The 12,958-nt window shown below is 46.1% G+C and overlaps 1 protein-coding gene across 2 annotated transcripts; it reads left to right on the top strand.

Annotated features, from left to right (window-relative positions):
• Positions 1–2,168: 2,168 nt before the first annotated feature.
• EIF4H (eukaryotic translation initiation factor 4H) lies at positions 2,169–12,741 on the top strand. Of its 2 annotated transcripts, XM_021551037.2 has the most exons (7): positions 2,169–2,301; positions 7,627–7,808; positions 8,732–8,796; positions 8,905–9,004; positions 9,673–9,738; positions 11,602–11,760; positions 11,882–12,741. In XM_021551037.2, the coding sequence occupies exons 1-7, from the start codon at positions 2,243–2,245 to the stop codon at positions 12,016–12,018; spliced, it is 768 nt and encodes a 255-aa protein (XP_021406712.1). In that variant the 5' UTR covers positions 2,169–2,242; the 3' UTR covers positions 12,019–12,741. The 2 variants fall into 2 exon arrangements, with proteins under 2 accessions (XP_021406712.1, XP_021406713.1); XM_021551038.2 differs by lacking the exon at positions 9,673–9,738 and having other exon boundaries at positions 2,172–2,301.
• The last annotated feature ends 217 nt before the right edge of the window (positions 12,742–12,958 follow it).

The raw sequence follows: 12,958 nt of genomic DNA, 5'->3' as shown, positions 1-12,958 counted from the left end.
GTGGGGCCGCCCGCCCGCTCCGCCTCTTCCGGGGCAGCGGGACGGGCTCGGCCGCCGGGAGAGCTGCTCGCCTCAGTCCCCGCGGTACCTCAGTACCGCTCCCCGCATGGTCGCGCCTCAGCGCCTCCCGGTCCTTCAGCCCCGCTCCCCTCAGCGCCTCCGGGCCCTTCAGCCCCGCTCCCCTCAGCGCCTCATGATCCTTCAGCCCCGTTCCCCCTCAGCGCCTCAGGATCCTTCAGCCCCGCTCCCCTCAGCGCCTCATGATCCTTCAGCCCCGTTCCCCCTCAGCGCCTCAGGATCCTTCAGCCCCGCTCCCCTCAGCGCCTCATGATCCTTCAGCCCTGTTCCCCCTCAGCGCCTCATGATCCTTCAGCCCTGTTCCCCCTCAGCGCCTCATGATCCTTCAGCCCCGCTCCCCTCAGCACCTCATGGTCCTTCAGCCCCGCTCCCCTCAGCTCCTCATGGTCCTTCAGCCCCATTCCTCTCAGCACCTCATGGTCCTTCAGCCCCATTCCCCTCAGCTCCCCAGGATCCTTCAGCCCTGTTTCCCCTCAGCACCTCCCAGCCCTTCAGCTCTGCTCCCCTCAGTTCTTCTTGGCCCCTCCCGTGTCCCCTCACACCCCACTCCCCTCATGGCCACCTTTCCCACCCCGCTCCCTCAACCCCTCATCCCACAAAATTGGATTGCTTTCCCGGTGTGCTACAAGCCAGCCATGATACACTCAACGGACACATTGATTTTTCAGAGTTTGGTATTTTTTTTCAGAGATTGGTATTTCAGTGTTGCGTGAGCTGCGGTGCTCGGTTGTGCTCCACAAATCCAGCACACCCCACCGGGCTTTTCACACTATTTTTTATACTCAGTTCAGAGTTACTAACTTTCCAAGTACTCCCCATATATATGGGGATTGATTAGTAATTTACAAGTTGCATAACCTCAGCTAACTTGTAGACATTCCTCACAAGCTGAGGGGGTTTTCACAGGGTCCTTAGAATTATAACGAACATAGATCAGCTATGGGATACATGGTCCTGGAGCCTTCTGCTAAGTTAGCAAAGTATACGCAGATGTACACCAAAATCTGAATTTACTACATCCTTAATGCTCATTCGTTCCAGGATGTCCTTGAGTAAGGGATGCTAGCTGCTGCCTTCTCCACGGGTTTTTGCTGAAAGTATGCCAAGATCTTACATTAAGAACATTACTACTTAAGATAATCTTGACATATTCCTCATTTTTCAACAGCCCTGCTCCCCTCAGCGCCACGTTCCCTCCCTGGCACAACCCTGCTCCTCTGCAGGACTCATCAGTCCTCCTCTGCCCCAAGGGCTCCTGGGCTTCCCTCGCCCGGTTCGGGTTCTGGAGGGAGGCTGGGATCCGGGATCCGGGATCCAGGCTGGATCGACGGGGGACAGAGGGGCAAAGCCTGCGGGGTGAGCCGGGATCGGCAGCACAGGATCAGGGAGGGACACGCACAGTTGGTTATCACATGAGAATCTGTTGTGTGGTTTTATTAGAAAACATTACATTATGGCCTGGTAAAAGGAGACAAACCAGCTGGTACAAATGGTATTTTTAAAGGAGACTGCGGGACTCTCGGGTACAGCCCGTTGTCATAATTTGCAATAAATTCCAGCACTATCCTCCAGCAGCCCTGTGAACACTGCGTGTTGCTGCCAGACACCCGCGGGAGTGCAGGGAATGACCCGGAGCAGGATCCATGCCTGCGGTCAGTGTGGGTGACTGTGACACCCGGAGCAGGATCCATTTCCATGAGCTCTGTGATCGCTGCCCGCAGCGGCAGCGGGATGCTCGGGCAATCAGAGCCGCGGGCTGGCCCCGTACCAGCACGGGAGGGCCCAGCGCCCACCGGAGCGTCACCGCAGCGCAGCCCGGGCACATCCCCGGGGGGATCCCCGACCGACACCCCCGGGCAGACCCCATGCAGATCCTCCGGCAGATCCGGAGCAGATCCCCGGGCGGAGCCGCGGGCGAATCCCGCGCGGATCGCAGAGCAGACATCGCCCGGATCCCCGAGCGGATCCCGTCCCGGAGCCGACGGGAGCGAGCCGCGCGGGGCCCCTCCCGACAGGCAGCCGCGCGGACAGCCCCGCCGGGGCGGGGAGCTGGAGGCAGGCACCGCGCGGGGCAGCCCCGGCCCGCGCGCCGCCGTATAAAAGCGTTGCGGGGTCCTCGGGCGCGGTCCTGTCACGCTCGCACGGGGACGAGGCCGCGGCGGCGATGGCGGATTTCGATCCCTACGACGACCGGGCCTACAGCAGCTTCGGCGGCGGCCGCGGGTGAGCGGGGCCGGGGGCAGCACTCGGGGCTCCCTCCGCAGCTGGGACGGCAGCAGGGAGCAGTGGCCCCGGCCGGGTGAGGCAGGGGCGCGGCCGCAGGGCCTGGCCTGCCCCGCTCCGCAGGGATGGCGGGCGGGGGTTGCGGGACTGGAGCGCTGCCCCTGGGAACTGTTTGAGCTCGTTCTGCCCTCCGCCCATCCTGCTCTGGCGCGGGTGGTGCCCTTCCGCTGGCCCCGCTTTGTGCGGCGGGGTGGGGGCCGCGGTGCCGGCGGGTCCCGGCCGTGCCCGCGTTGCTCCGGCCGGCGCCGCAGGATTCGGGGCCGGGCGGCTCGGGAGCGCCGGGGAGGGGCGGGAGGAGCAGGGTGTCGCTGTTCCCGCCGTCCCGGAGGCGAGTGAAGGGGGGATTTAGGGAGGTGCTGGGCCAGAGCCAAGGAAGGCCGTGAGGAGCTTGTGCGGATGGGCGGAGGGAACGTTCCTGAAGGACTGGAGCGGGGCAGGAGGCCGCTGTGCTGGCGGGACGAGGCGCCCCCGGGAGCGGGCAGCGGTGTGGTGCCTGCGGCGGGAGGAAATGGGAGGCCTTTGTGGTGTCTCCGCTCCAGTAGCGCCAGGAGCCGCGGTCCTGCGTTATCCGGGACTCCGGGTGCTGACTGCAAATCCCTGATCCTGAGCAATCGGACTTGTCTCCGTCTCTTTGCTGAACATTGTTTAGGGGAGGAGCTACAGAGACAATAACCCGTAAATAGAAGTTTGTCTAAATCAAGCTGGGAAGGTGCAGTCAAACAATTGATTTTTTTTGGAGGCTGGTGCTGTTACAAATTTCTCTGAAATAAAACAGTAGGCATAAGTCTGTGGAATAAACTTCTTTGTGAGCAAATCTTCACAAGTGTGTTACTCTATAATCTAATCTTCCAGGGTTTATTTCCTGATCAAAAGTGTTCATGCCCTTTTCTGCTCTTAGATAAATAACTTAGTTTTGTTTCAGACTCTTTAGGCAACATGGAGGAGCTGCTGGAGTTAGAACAGCAGTAAGTTTTCCTTGTGTTTGGAAGTACTCTGACACTTTAAGCTTTTCAAGCTCATTTTCATGCATTGATGCCTTTTGTGTCTAACTTGGAGATTTCCCAGAGCAAACAGATGATGTAGCCCCTTGCATTTCTGGTTTTTTTTTAATTCTGTAACAACATAGCCTTGCCACCAGCCTAAAGTGATACTTGACTCATTATGAACTCAGATATTGCTGCACAGTGTATCCTAGTCAGTGTAGGCATATTCTGTGAAGTAATAAAATACCAGGTAAAATGTTATTTAGCTTCCTATAAGAGAACTTAAATTTGCTGCCAGGGAAGATGTGGATCCTTGCTTGATAAACTAAAGGCATCCTGCAAATCAGTAGATGTCTTTACAGATAAGAAAATGTACTTATTCTAATGTACCTGCAGTTCTAAACATCAGAGTCCAGTGTATGCTTCTATCTAGTTTATCATTATCACTATTAAGTTACTATTGGCTAACTCACAATTTAGTTTGTGTCTATTGTATGAAGTCCTGTAATATATGAAGTGTAATGAAAACATGACTGTTCTTGAAGGTTCTGATTAAAGAATCCCATTTAATTTGAAGTGGCTCCTGCTCATTTTTAGACACTCTAGGACTGTAGGAATAGTGTAACCTCAGCTGAGGTGTAGTAGTTTTTGTGGACGTTGCATTTTGCATAACCTTTGGTGTACACAGTGTGTGAGCACAGGATTTCAGTATGACAGATGGAAAATCAGTGCCCGACAGGCTCTAACATATGGAAGTTATCTTTCTTTTCCTCATAATCATCAAAATAATGGTGGAAGAGCATAAAGATATGACTGGTGTGATGAGATGGGATTTGCTACACCTGGGATGTTTAGTGATGCACTGACTAAAAGCTGAATCATAATATTAGAAGATGCAGAAGTCACTTTATTCCTGGTGAAGAATGTGATGCTGACATAAATGACAATAGGCTTACTATAATCTTTTTAGAAAGTATTTTGGAGCCCAAAATTTGACAGGAAAACCTGTAGGTGAGTATACCAAGGCCTAATAGAAACTGAAACTGTCTGTAAAGCTTGTCAGAATTGAAAGAAGGGGAGTGTTTACCACTCCTAAATCGCTGCTAGGCTGTTTATTTAGGTGTGGCTTCACATGCTGGGCACCCTACTAAAGGTTAAGATTCACCTGCTGAAGTGCTGCACAGTTCAGTGAAAAGGGGGAGTTAGTCCTTGTGCTTCTGGCAGCTTGGATCCTGTGTCTTACCCATCTACCATTAAAGGATTACTCCTAATTTTTAGGCTTTTTTAGCGTAAGCATTTTGCTGAAGACAGCTGATACTTACTCCAAACATGTCCTGGGTTGCTTGAATAAATTTGGTTTGAATTTAGTGTTGTGGTCTTGGAAGGTTGGCACTGTCATCCTGCTGATCCTTGTGCTGCCCCAGAAAAGCTCTAATGTCAGAACCCAGGGTAGGCTATTGTCTTGGTGCTGTGCAAAAGGCAAATCTTGAGCTTTGATCTCTAGGGAAAGGTTATTGAACTCAGATACTGGGATTCAAAATAGCCTTCATTTTGAACTTCTGGCAGATACTCTTTTCTGGAGACATAACTAAACTTTGCAAAAGAGTACCTTCAAAATGAGAGTTGAGCTGTTTTCTTCCCAGTATGGCCAATGTCATTAACTCAGCCCACCAGAGTTTAATTAGGGGGGTGTTGCTAGAAGCAAGTTTCCTCTTCAGCTTTCTGCTTTTTCTGAGAAGGAAATCAAGTCATGTCTTTCAGAGTCTCACAATAAGATGATTTAATAATTATTATTATTACCTAATTGTGTCTAAACAAAAGTTTAGAGTGGGAAATGCAGATATTCATTCAGAACTCTGACTTGCCTAATTCAGATGTGTTTTCAATTATTTTTTTACTTTTGTCCTACTTCATTACAAATGAGAGGATCTTCTTCCAATCTCATTGTGTGGTTACTGAAGTCAGCCCTTTTATTTCACTGTTTCAGCGTTGGAAAAAATGTAGGGAAGTACAGAAACAGTTTATTTTTCTGTTGCTGTACCTGAGTTCCATAAGAAACTTGGTTTGAAACTTAGTTATTGACCATTCCTGTTCTTCAAATGGAAACTAAAATACCAAAGGTTATAGTTATAGATTTGGTAACTAAAGCTTTAATATCAAATTGGAGAAGAATATTTAATTTTCTGACTTGAAAATCAGTCTTGATTGCATAATAGGGCATGGATTTCCACACATGCAGCCCATGAAGTTCTGGTGCACTGTGGTAGAAAGAGGTTTGTCTATAGCACAAAAAAATCCTTTTGGGGATTGAGAGTGTGCTTTTAGAAGTGGCTCAAATGGAGCTGAGTGGAGGTTGCTGATGGAAGCTGTAGTCCCAGCCTTGTTCTCATTCCTAGCTTGGCAGAGTGCTCTTTGCAGCTGTCCTGATCACCTTGTTGGCTGTGGACTCTACTCCAGGGTGGGTTTTCAGGTGATTGTCCTGAGAATGTGTACAAGGAGAGAATGCTCCTTTGAAACCCCGTTCTGATGTTCTGTAGGACTTAAACATTCAGATTTTCTTTTTTTGGATGCAAGTTAAATGTATGGTATGTTAATAGCTGTTCCTAATGCTGTAAATGATAAATGAGGACAAAGCATGGAACTGATTCTATGAATTATGGGATTATTTAGAGCAGCAACTGGGCTTTCTTTGCGTTCCTCCGTAAAACTCAGTCTTCTGACTAAAGGAATTCAAAACTATTGCAGTCTTAGTTCTCCAGTATGTTTTTTGACTTGTTAATGAGACAAAGGCAGATGAGGAATATTGTCAAAAATGCTAAAATGCAAACCTGGGTGGACGCTAATTAAAGATATGTAGATTATGGTTCAAGTAGATTTAGCAGCATGTTGATAGTGTTGGTGACAAATGATTCTTGCATGGAGCTGCTAAATAAGGCACAAATGACAGGCTCACCTAGGAAGAAATATGGAATCTTATTCAATCTTAATTCATTATCTGATTCATTACTAGTAAAGTATTTATTTCATATTAATGAAAAAAAATTACTGTCAAGTACCTTGTTTACCCAATGAATTTTTTGACTGCATGCAACCAGCCCAAATAAAAGTAAATTATAAAATTATTTGACCTTCTGGATTTTAGGAAGGACTCTGCAGCTATTTAATTGGTCCATGTCAGATTGGCAAATCCTGCTTTGGTACAGCTTGTGTTCCACTGTGGTTTTAAATGCACGGGGAGCCTCAGGGAAAGGGAGCAGACACAAGCAAAGCCCAGTAGAAGGAAGGTGATAAAGGAAAGATGGACAGAGTAGTAAGTAGGTTTTTCAGGTAAAGCTCAGAGATTGCTTATATAGGACAAATGGTGTTGGAACCAGTGGCATCCTGTACAAGTCTAGGAGCTTTAACTTCAGGTTGCCTTGTACATACCTTGCTCTCTGTACAGAAATTCCAGGTTGGCTTTTGAAGATTGGGCTCTGCAGGAAGTTCACACAGATGTGTTACCTTAGTACAGTAAAGAATGTAGCTGGTACAGTTTAGTTCCTCAGCACACAGTGCCAAGAGTTTAACTGGTACTGAGGGATGAGAAAGAGGAAAAGACCACCCAGTTTACCTCTAATTCAAATGACAAAATAAGCGAGCATCCAGAGAGCATGTGATTTTTTTTTCTGCCTCAGAACCCTTTGTTCAGCCAAATCTATTTTGTGTTCAGTTCAGAGTATCTCAGTCCAGATAGCCAACAATTATGGTCACGGCTTCAGACTTAGGGGAAGGTGTTTCTCTTAAGCTAAATGTTGCTGAGATAATTTGGATGATTGTGGAGTGGATGTTGGTAATATACTCTTTAGTTAAAAGCATTGGAACCAGCATAATTTCCGGATAAGCTGACAAACCTGTGCCGTACAAGTATTTCTTCATTGCCATAAATTGTTCTTAGAATTGATTCTAAGATTTGGTTTTTAGAGGTAATGTTTTTGAATAGGGGTCCTTAGAGGTAACCTTATGTTGCTTTCCTTAGTGAATTGTGGGTTAAGAAGTTAATTCATCATTTGATTAATGAATTCACCTGGTAATGTATTCAGTTTCTCACTGAACTACTGCATTAGGTAATACTGGAAAGGAGGTGACCAGCAGTTCAGGTGGCAGGTACAAGCAAAATGATAGAAAAACTAAGCACAGCTGTGGGAAAATGGACTTGCAGCTAAACAGAGCACCTGAGCTCTGCAATGGACTGCACTGGCTGTGCTGGGAGACAGGTCCAGAGGAACTGTGCTTTTTCCAACAGGTCTCGTGGTGGTGGCCTTGGTTCCCGCAGAAATAAAGAGCTGCCAACAGAACCCCCTTTCACAGCCTATGTGGGAAATCTGCCCTTCAACACTGTCCAAGGAGACATAGATGCCATTTTCAAGGATCTCAGCATAAGGAGTGTACGACTAGTCAGAGACAAGGAAACAGACAAATTTAAAGGTGAGTGTTCAGCGGTGTTTGGTGGTAGATGAAAAATTAGTAGGAAAGAAAGTCACTTTAATAAGGAATTTCAGTCTAAAGCACAATTTTCGCCTGTTAGTTTGACTTATGCAGGTTTTTTTATTCACTGATATATAAGTGTATCATTTGAGTGAGAGTCATTGTTTCCATCATCTTGAGATACAGAGTAACCTGAGTGAGGAGTCAGTATCTGCCCTGACATAACAGAACTTTCTCAAACCTTGCCTGGTATGAATTCTACCAGAGCTGACCCACTTAAATCCTATGACCTTAAGTATTAAGTAATTCCTTTACATCAGAAGACTCCCATTGCTTCAACTTGTCTTTTTTCAGTAGACAGGGAGAAAAAGCAAGTAGATAACCCATTCAGGCAGTTGCTTTTGAGGATGCAAATTCAACTGCTATGGGTATTGTTTGGAGGAAATTGACTATATTTATAAGTTACTGTATGGGGTGAAAAGACTTACCTTGGTTAACAGAGGGCATTTGAAAAGGAGTAAATCCACTAAATTATGTGATGACACAAAATCACATTGCTGACCACATAAGTATTTCAATTTGTTGTTTAAAAACTCTAGGAACGAAGTGTCAATATTCAGCTGAATAACTGTCTGAAGGCATAGATCAGATCTAATCTATAATGAGAACTCTGTGGAAAAGGGAATTGGGCTGTTGTTATTCACAGAGTGCCAGAGTTCTGTTTTTGGATTTGCCCCATCATTAACAGGTGCAGATAAATGTGTTCATTGTTGATGATGATGTGTTTCTAAGACATGTGCATCTTGCATGTGCACATCACAACTCGTGTTTAAAAGAGGAGGCTATTAGCAGGCATGCAGGAAGGAGTAGCCTCTTACAAAGGCCTTTTAAAGTGCTATTAACTTGAGATTTGTTTCTTACAGGATTTTGTTACGTAGAGTTCGATGAGGTGGAGTCACTTAAGGAAGCTCTTACATATGATGGTGCAGTAAGTACACTTGCAATTAATTTGTGAAATCAAAGACAAGCATAAGTCTCAAACTCTTTGGCAGCCCTTATGATACATCCTGAAGAGATTCTCCCCTTGATTTAACAGCTTTTGGGTGACCGATCACTCCGAGTGGACATAGCAGAAGGCAGGAAACAGGATAAAGGTGGCTTTGGCTTCAGAAAAGGTGGCGGGCCTGATGACAGAGGTGACTTCCATTTTCCTAAGTAGCTTCTTAAACATGATGGTTGTAGTTATGGCTTCTCGTGCTGACTAATGCTAAGACAAGGCATGCAAGTGAACATGAAGATGATATTGAAAGGTGAAATTTTGTATGTAAATATGTATGTGTTTCTAACCAGCTGCTGCTGCTGCTCGTGAGGTGTCTGAAATTTAGCTGTGCTTTGTATCCAAAGGCTGGATGTGTTGTCACTCCTAACACAGGAAGTGAGACCAATACCCCAAATAATGTGTTGTGTCTTGCAGAGGACAATGATAAGCCCAACAGTCTGATCTGCTATTATTTTATGATGATGTATGAAAAGTGAGTAAGCACATGTAGACAAGTGCTTCTTTTGGAGTGTGTCTCTTGTTCCAGTGTACAAACATTCTTGCCTGTAGTTGAAGGTTGGTTGAACTGGACTCGCCACAGGTTTCCATTGAATGTGAACTGAAGAAACTTTTCTGGCCACTTATTCTTGGTTAACTTAAACTGACTGTTTGTTCCTGTGCAATGGAACTTGGTAGTACCAAAAGAAAAGTCTTTTCCAGCAGCATAACTTTGACTATTGAAGGACTGAAACATTGGTTTGGTATTCCCTTGCTCAGTCTTTCACACAGCTTCAGACTTGAACACAATTGTGGCTTTTTTCCTAGGAATGGGAGGAGGTTCCAGAGAATCCAGAGGAGGTGGATGGGATTCCAGAGAGGACTTCAATTCTGGTATCAGTATTAACACTTATACAGATAGGAAGCCTAAAAGGCACTGAAATGTTCTCATTTTCATTTGTCACCGTTACTGGTTTGATTGAATCTACTGTATGTACCAACTTAGACATCCTGCAGCTGTGATGGGATTCCTCATGGGGAATCTTCCATTGCCTTGAGAGAAAAGTGTCTCAGTAGAAAATTCTATGAAACAACCATAAATGACAGAATTCTTGTCCAGATGCAGCCTATGAGTGACTGTTATAAGCATTTCTCAAGCATACAGCGGAGTAATTTCTGAATAGTAGCAGAAACAGATCATGTAGGAAGGCTGATATTCTGTCAGAGCAGAGGTTTTGATCTTAAGGAGATGTCATGTCATTATGTGTGTGTCCCTGAAGTAACTGACTTCTCCTAAGTCAGATTGCTGTTCCAAAGCACTTGTAAATGTAAAATGTTCCTGAACTTTTAGACCTGTTTTGGTAATGCAGGTGCAGCAAATGACTGAGCTTGCTGAATGGAAGGTAGTGACAGAGCCACTGGGTTTGCTCCTAACTTCCAGTCAGTTCCAGCTATTAGAATGCAGGGTGCCATTAACACAATTGCTTTTGTCCTCTGAACTCATGGGTTTGGTCCATTTTCTGATGGAGAGATGTTGGCAAGTAAAACTTTGCAATGTCTGGTCTCTGCGTGAGTGGCATGAGTGATGTAGGAGAAGCAAAGTGTGTCCTTGCCCCCAGCACGGACTGGAGCATGATGCTGGAGAGAGGAGCTTGCTGCAGTGCTGCGCTTAACCTGCCTTTGGAGCTAAGCATTCTGTGTCACAGCTTCGTACCTTCTTTGGCAGCTTCTCCAAACGTGGATGCATTTCAGCCTGTTAAATGCTGGATGAGTGATTTGTGAGCCAGAAGTTTAGCATTTCAGCCTTAGCTGCTATGGAAGCTTTTCTTCTCAGGTTGTACAGCCTTGCTCTAGATCAAGCCCTTAAAGATGGCTTGTTTGGCACTGAAGTAAGTAAAGACAGCTCTGCAACTCTGCCAAATACTTAAGTGGAAAGGCAAATCTCAGTTGGGAACCAAACAACTTTCTCTTCCAGGCAGCTTCTGAAAATCTGAGTGTATTCCCTTTCTGTATGCTGATAGCCTGAAGTATCCTTCTCCCACTGAAATGCAAGCAGTGGTGGCTTGGAGAGATACTCAGGGGTAGTCACTGGTACAGACTGGAGCTCTGGTCAGTGACAGATAGTTCTCGATTTAATTTTTTTTTTTTTTGTGATCTGTAAACTGAAGAAATGCAGTCAGTTTAAAATCTGATTTTTTTTTTTTCCTTTTCCCACCCCCACCACCCCCAGTCCTTTAATTAATTTAGTAAATGACTGGTAAATTCATAGTACAGCTAAACAGCCCTGGGATTTTACTCTATTTTATAAGTGTATTTCACTACTCCCCAGCTATTTTCGAATTTGCTCCTGCAGATTTCACGCTGACACTGCAGCCAGTGTGATGATCTGGCTATGGAAGTACTCTGAGTACTTGTAGTGCTGTCTCTCAGCTCAGCTAATGATGTTAACAAACTCAAGTTTCAGCCAAGGTTTGTATTTTAAACTCACTTGACCCACTCTCCAACACTCCAGTAAACCTCTAAGTGGATAAAGCACTTTCTGAACTTGGCGTGGTATACTTGGTTTCAAATGGAACTCGAACAACTCCTCCAGAAGGTGCTAGAGCTCTGTGAAACAATCTGTCTGCAGACAAAGGCTCTCAGTGCATCACCTTGGACTGACCGCGGTGACTAGCAAGGTTTTCCAGTCATCCAGATAAATCTAAATTAAATACATTGCAAAAGATGCTCTTTAAATTCACTGTCTTCCATCTTCAGGATTCAAAGATGATGACTTCTTGGGAGGTCGGGGTAGAGGAACCCGCCCTGGAGACCGGCGACCACCAGGTGCCTCCATGGGAAGTGGCGGCACTGGTCGCTTCAGAGATGGGCCTCCCCTTCGTGGGTCTTCCATGGACTTCAGAGAGCCAACAGAAGGTAAACCCCTACTGGGTGTGGTTTGGCCTTCCTCCACAAAGGAGACTCCTGGTTTCTTTGTCAGGCTAAAGCTCCTGCCCTTCCCAGGCAGATCTCACAAGTGGAATGTTTTTCCTTTCAGAGGAAAGAGCACAGCGGCCCCGACTCCAGCTCAAACCTCGAACAGTTGATACTCCCCTCAATCAAGTAGCCAATCCAAACTCTGCGATCTTTGGAGGAGCCAAGCCCCGGGAGGAAGTAGTAAAAGAACACGACTGAGTTTGGGGTTGAGAGGGAATGGGGAGGCGGGAGAAAAAGCAAGACAGTACAGAGTGACTAGCTCTGCTGGAATGTCAACCCTGCAGTTTACCATTCCTGCCATCTGGTATTTGTCCTCTTTGAAACCGAAAACACAGAGCTTGTGAATGCATGTCAGCTGTTAACAAGTGGTTTTTAGTACGTTCTTGGCTTTGCTGTATCTAGTGCCTGCTTTGTGCTGAGTTTCCCTCTTCTGTTTCCTTCTAAGCAGCACAGTTGCCAGTAGATAAGGCAGTGTGGCTGCTTCCACAAGTGTGGAGGTCTCTGGACAAAGGTGCTGCTTCACTTCTTCCTTTCTGGGTTTGTTTTACTTTAGAAGCACAGGTTAGACTTAGTTATTTCCCTGTATTGTTTCCTTTTACTTCCTCAGTGTTCCTCTTCTGACTTGCATGTCTCGTTCTGTATTGCTGTGGCTCTGAAGAGGAAAACTGAAGAGTCCAGATGAGTTGAACAGAAATTTACAATTCTAAGCAAGTAGTGAAATACCATTTATGAGAATTGGTGATAGTCATTGTTCATAGCAGAGCCCCTTATTAAATTCTAAGGGGGGCAGCTGCACTTTCACATGGGTTGCCAGGAAGGATCAATTTACTGGATGCCTTGCCTGACAGGCCTGGTGAATAGCTGGTGGAATCAGTATGGATAAAGCCTCTGCCAGCAGCCTCTTCCTGCTGGCTCTTGACTTCCATATGGTATGATGCTACTACAACTCTGAGCTCAAGGTTAGTGCTGCAAAGCCATGCCTGTTTGAGCACAACTGCTCACTGGCTCTTTCTGCTTACTTTTTTGGGTTTTACATGTTTGGTAAATTTTTAAATGAAGTTTCTACAAATAAAATTGACTTTTTTATTTTTGTTGAAGGAGTGTATACTTTGCCATGCAGTATTTGATCGTCACTATC

This window comes from Lonchura striata, chromosome 20 (genome assembly GCF_046129695.1).
Source record: "Lonchura striata isolate bLonStr1 chromosome 20, bLonStr1.mat, whole genome shotgun sequence".
Lineage (NCBI taxonomy): Eukaryota > Metazoa > Chordata > Aves > Passeriformes > Estrildidae > Lonchura > Lonchura striata.
The sequence above is the reverse complement of the archived record's forward strand: the minus strand, read 5'-3'. Positions and strand labels throughout refer to the sequence as shown.

Excerpts from the sequence above, each read along its gene's own strand:
- EIF4H (XM_021551037.2), top strand. The coding sequence starts at position 2,243 with ATGGCGGATTTCGATCCCTACGACGACCGGGCCTACAGCAGCTTCGGC. Across the intron at positions 8,797-8,904 it reads CTCTTACATATGATGGTGCA|CTTTTGGGTGACCGATCACT; the intron begins GTAAGTACACTT and ends TTGATTTAACAG. Across the intron at positions 11,761-11,881 it reads CTTCAGAGAGCCAACAGAAG|AGGAAAGAGCACAGCGGCCC; the intron begins GTAAACCCCTAC and ends TTTTCCTTTCAG.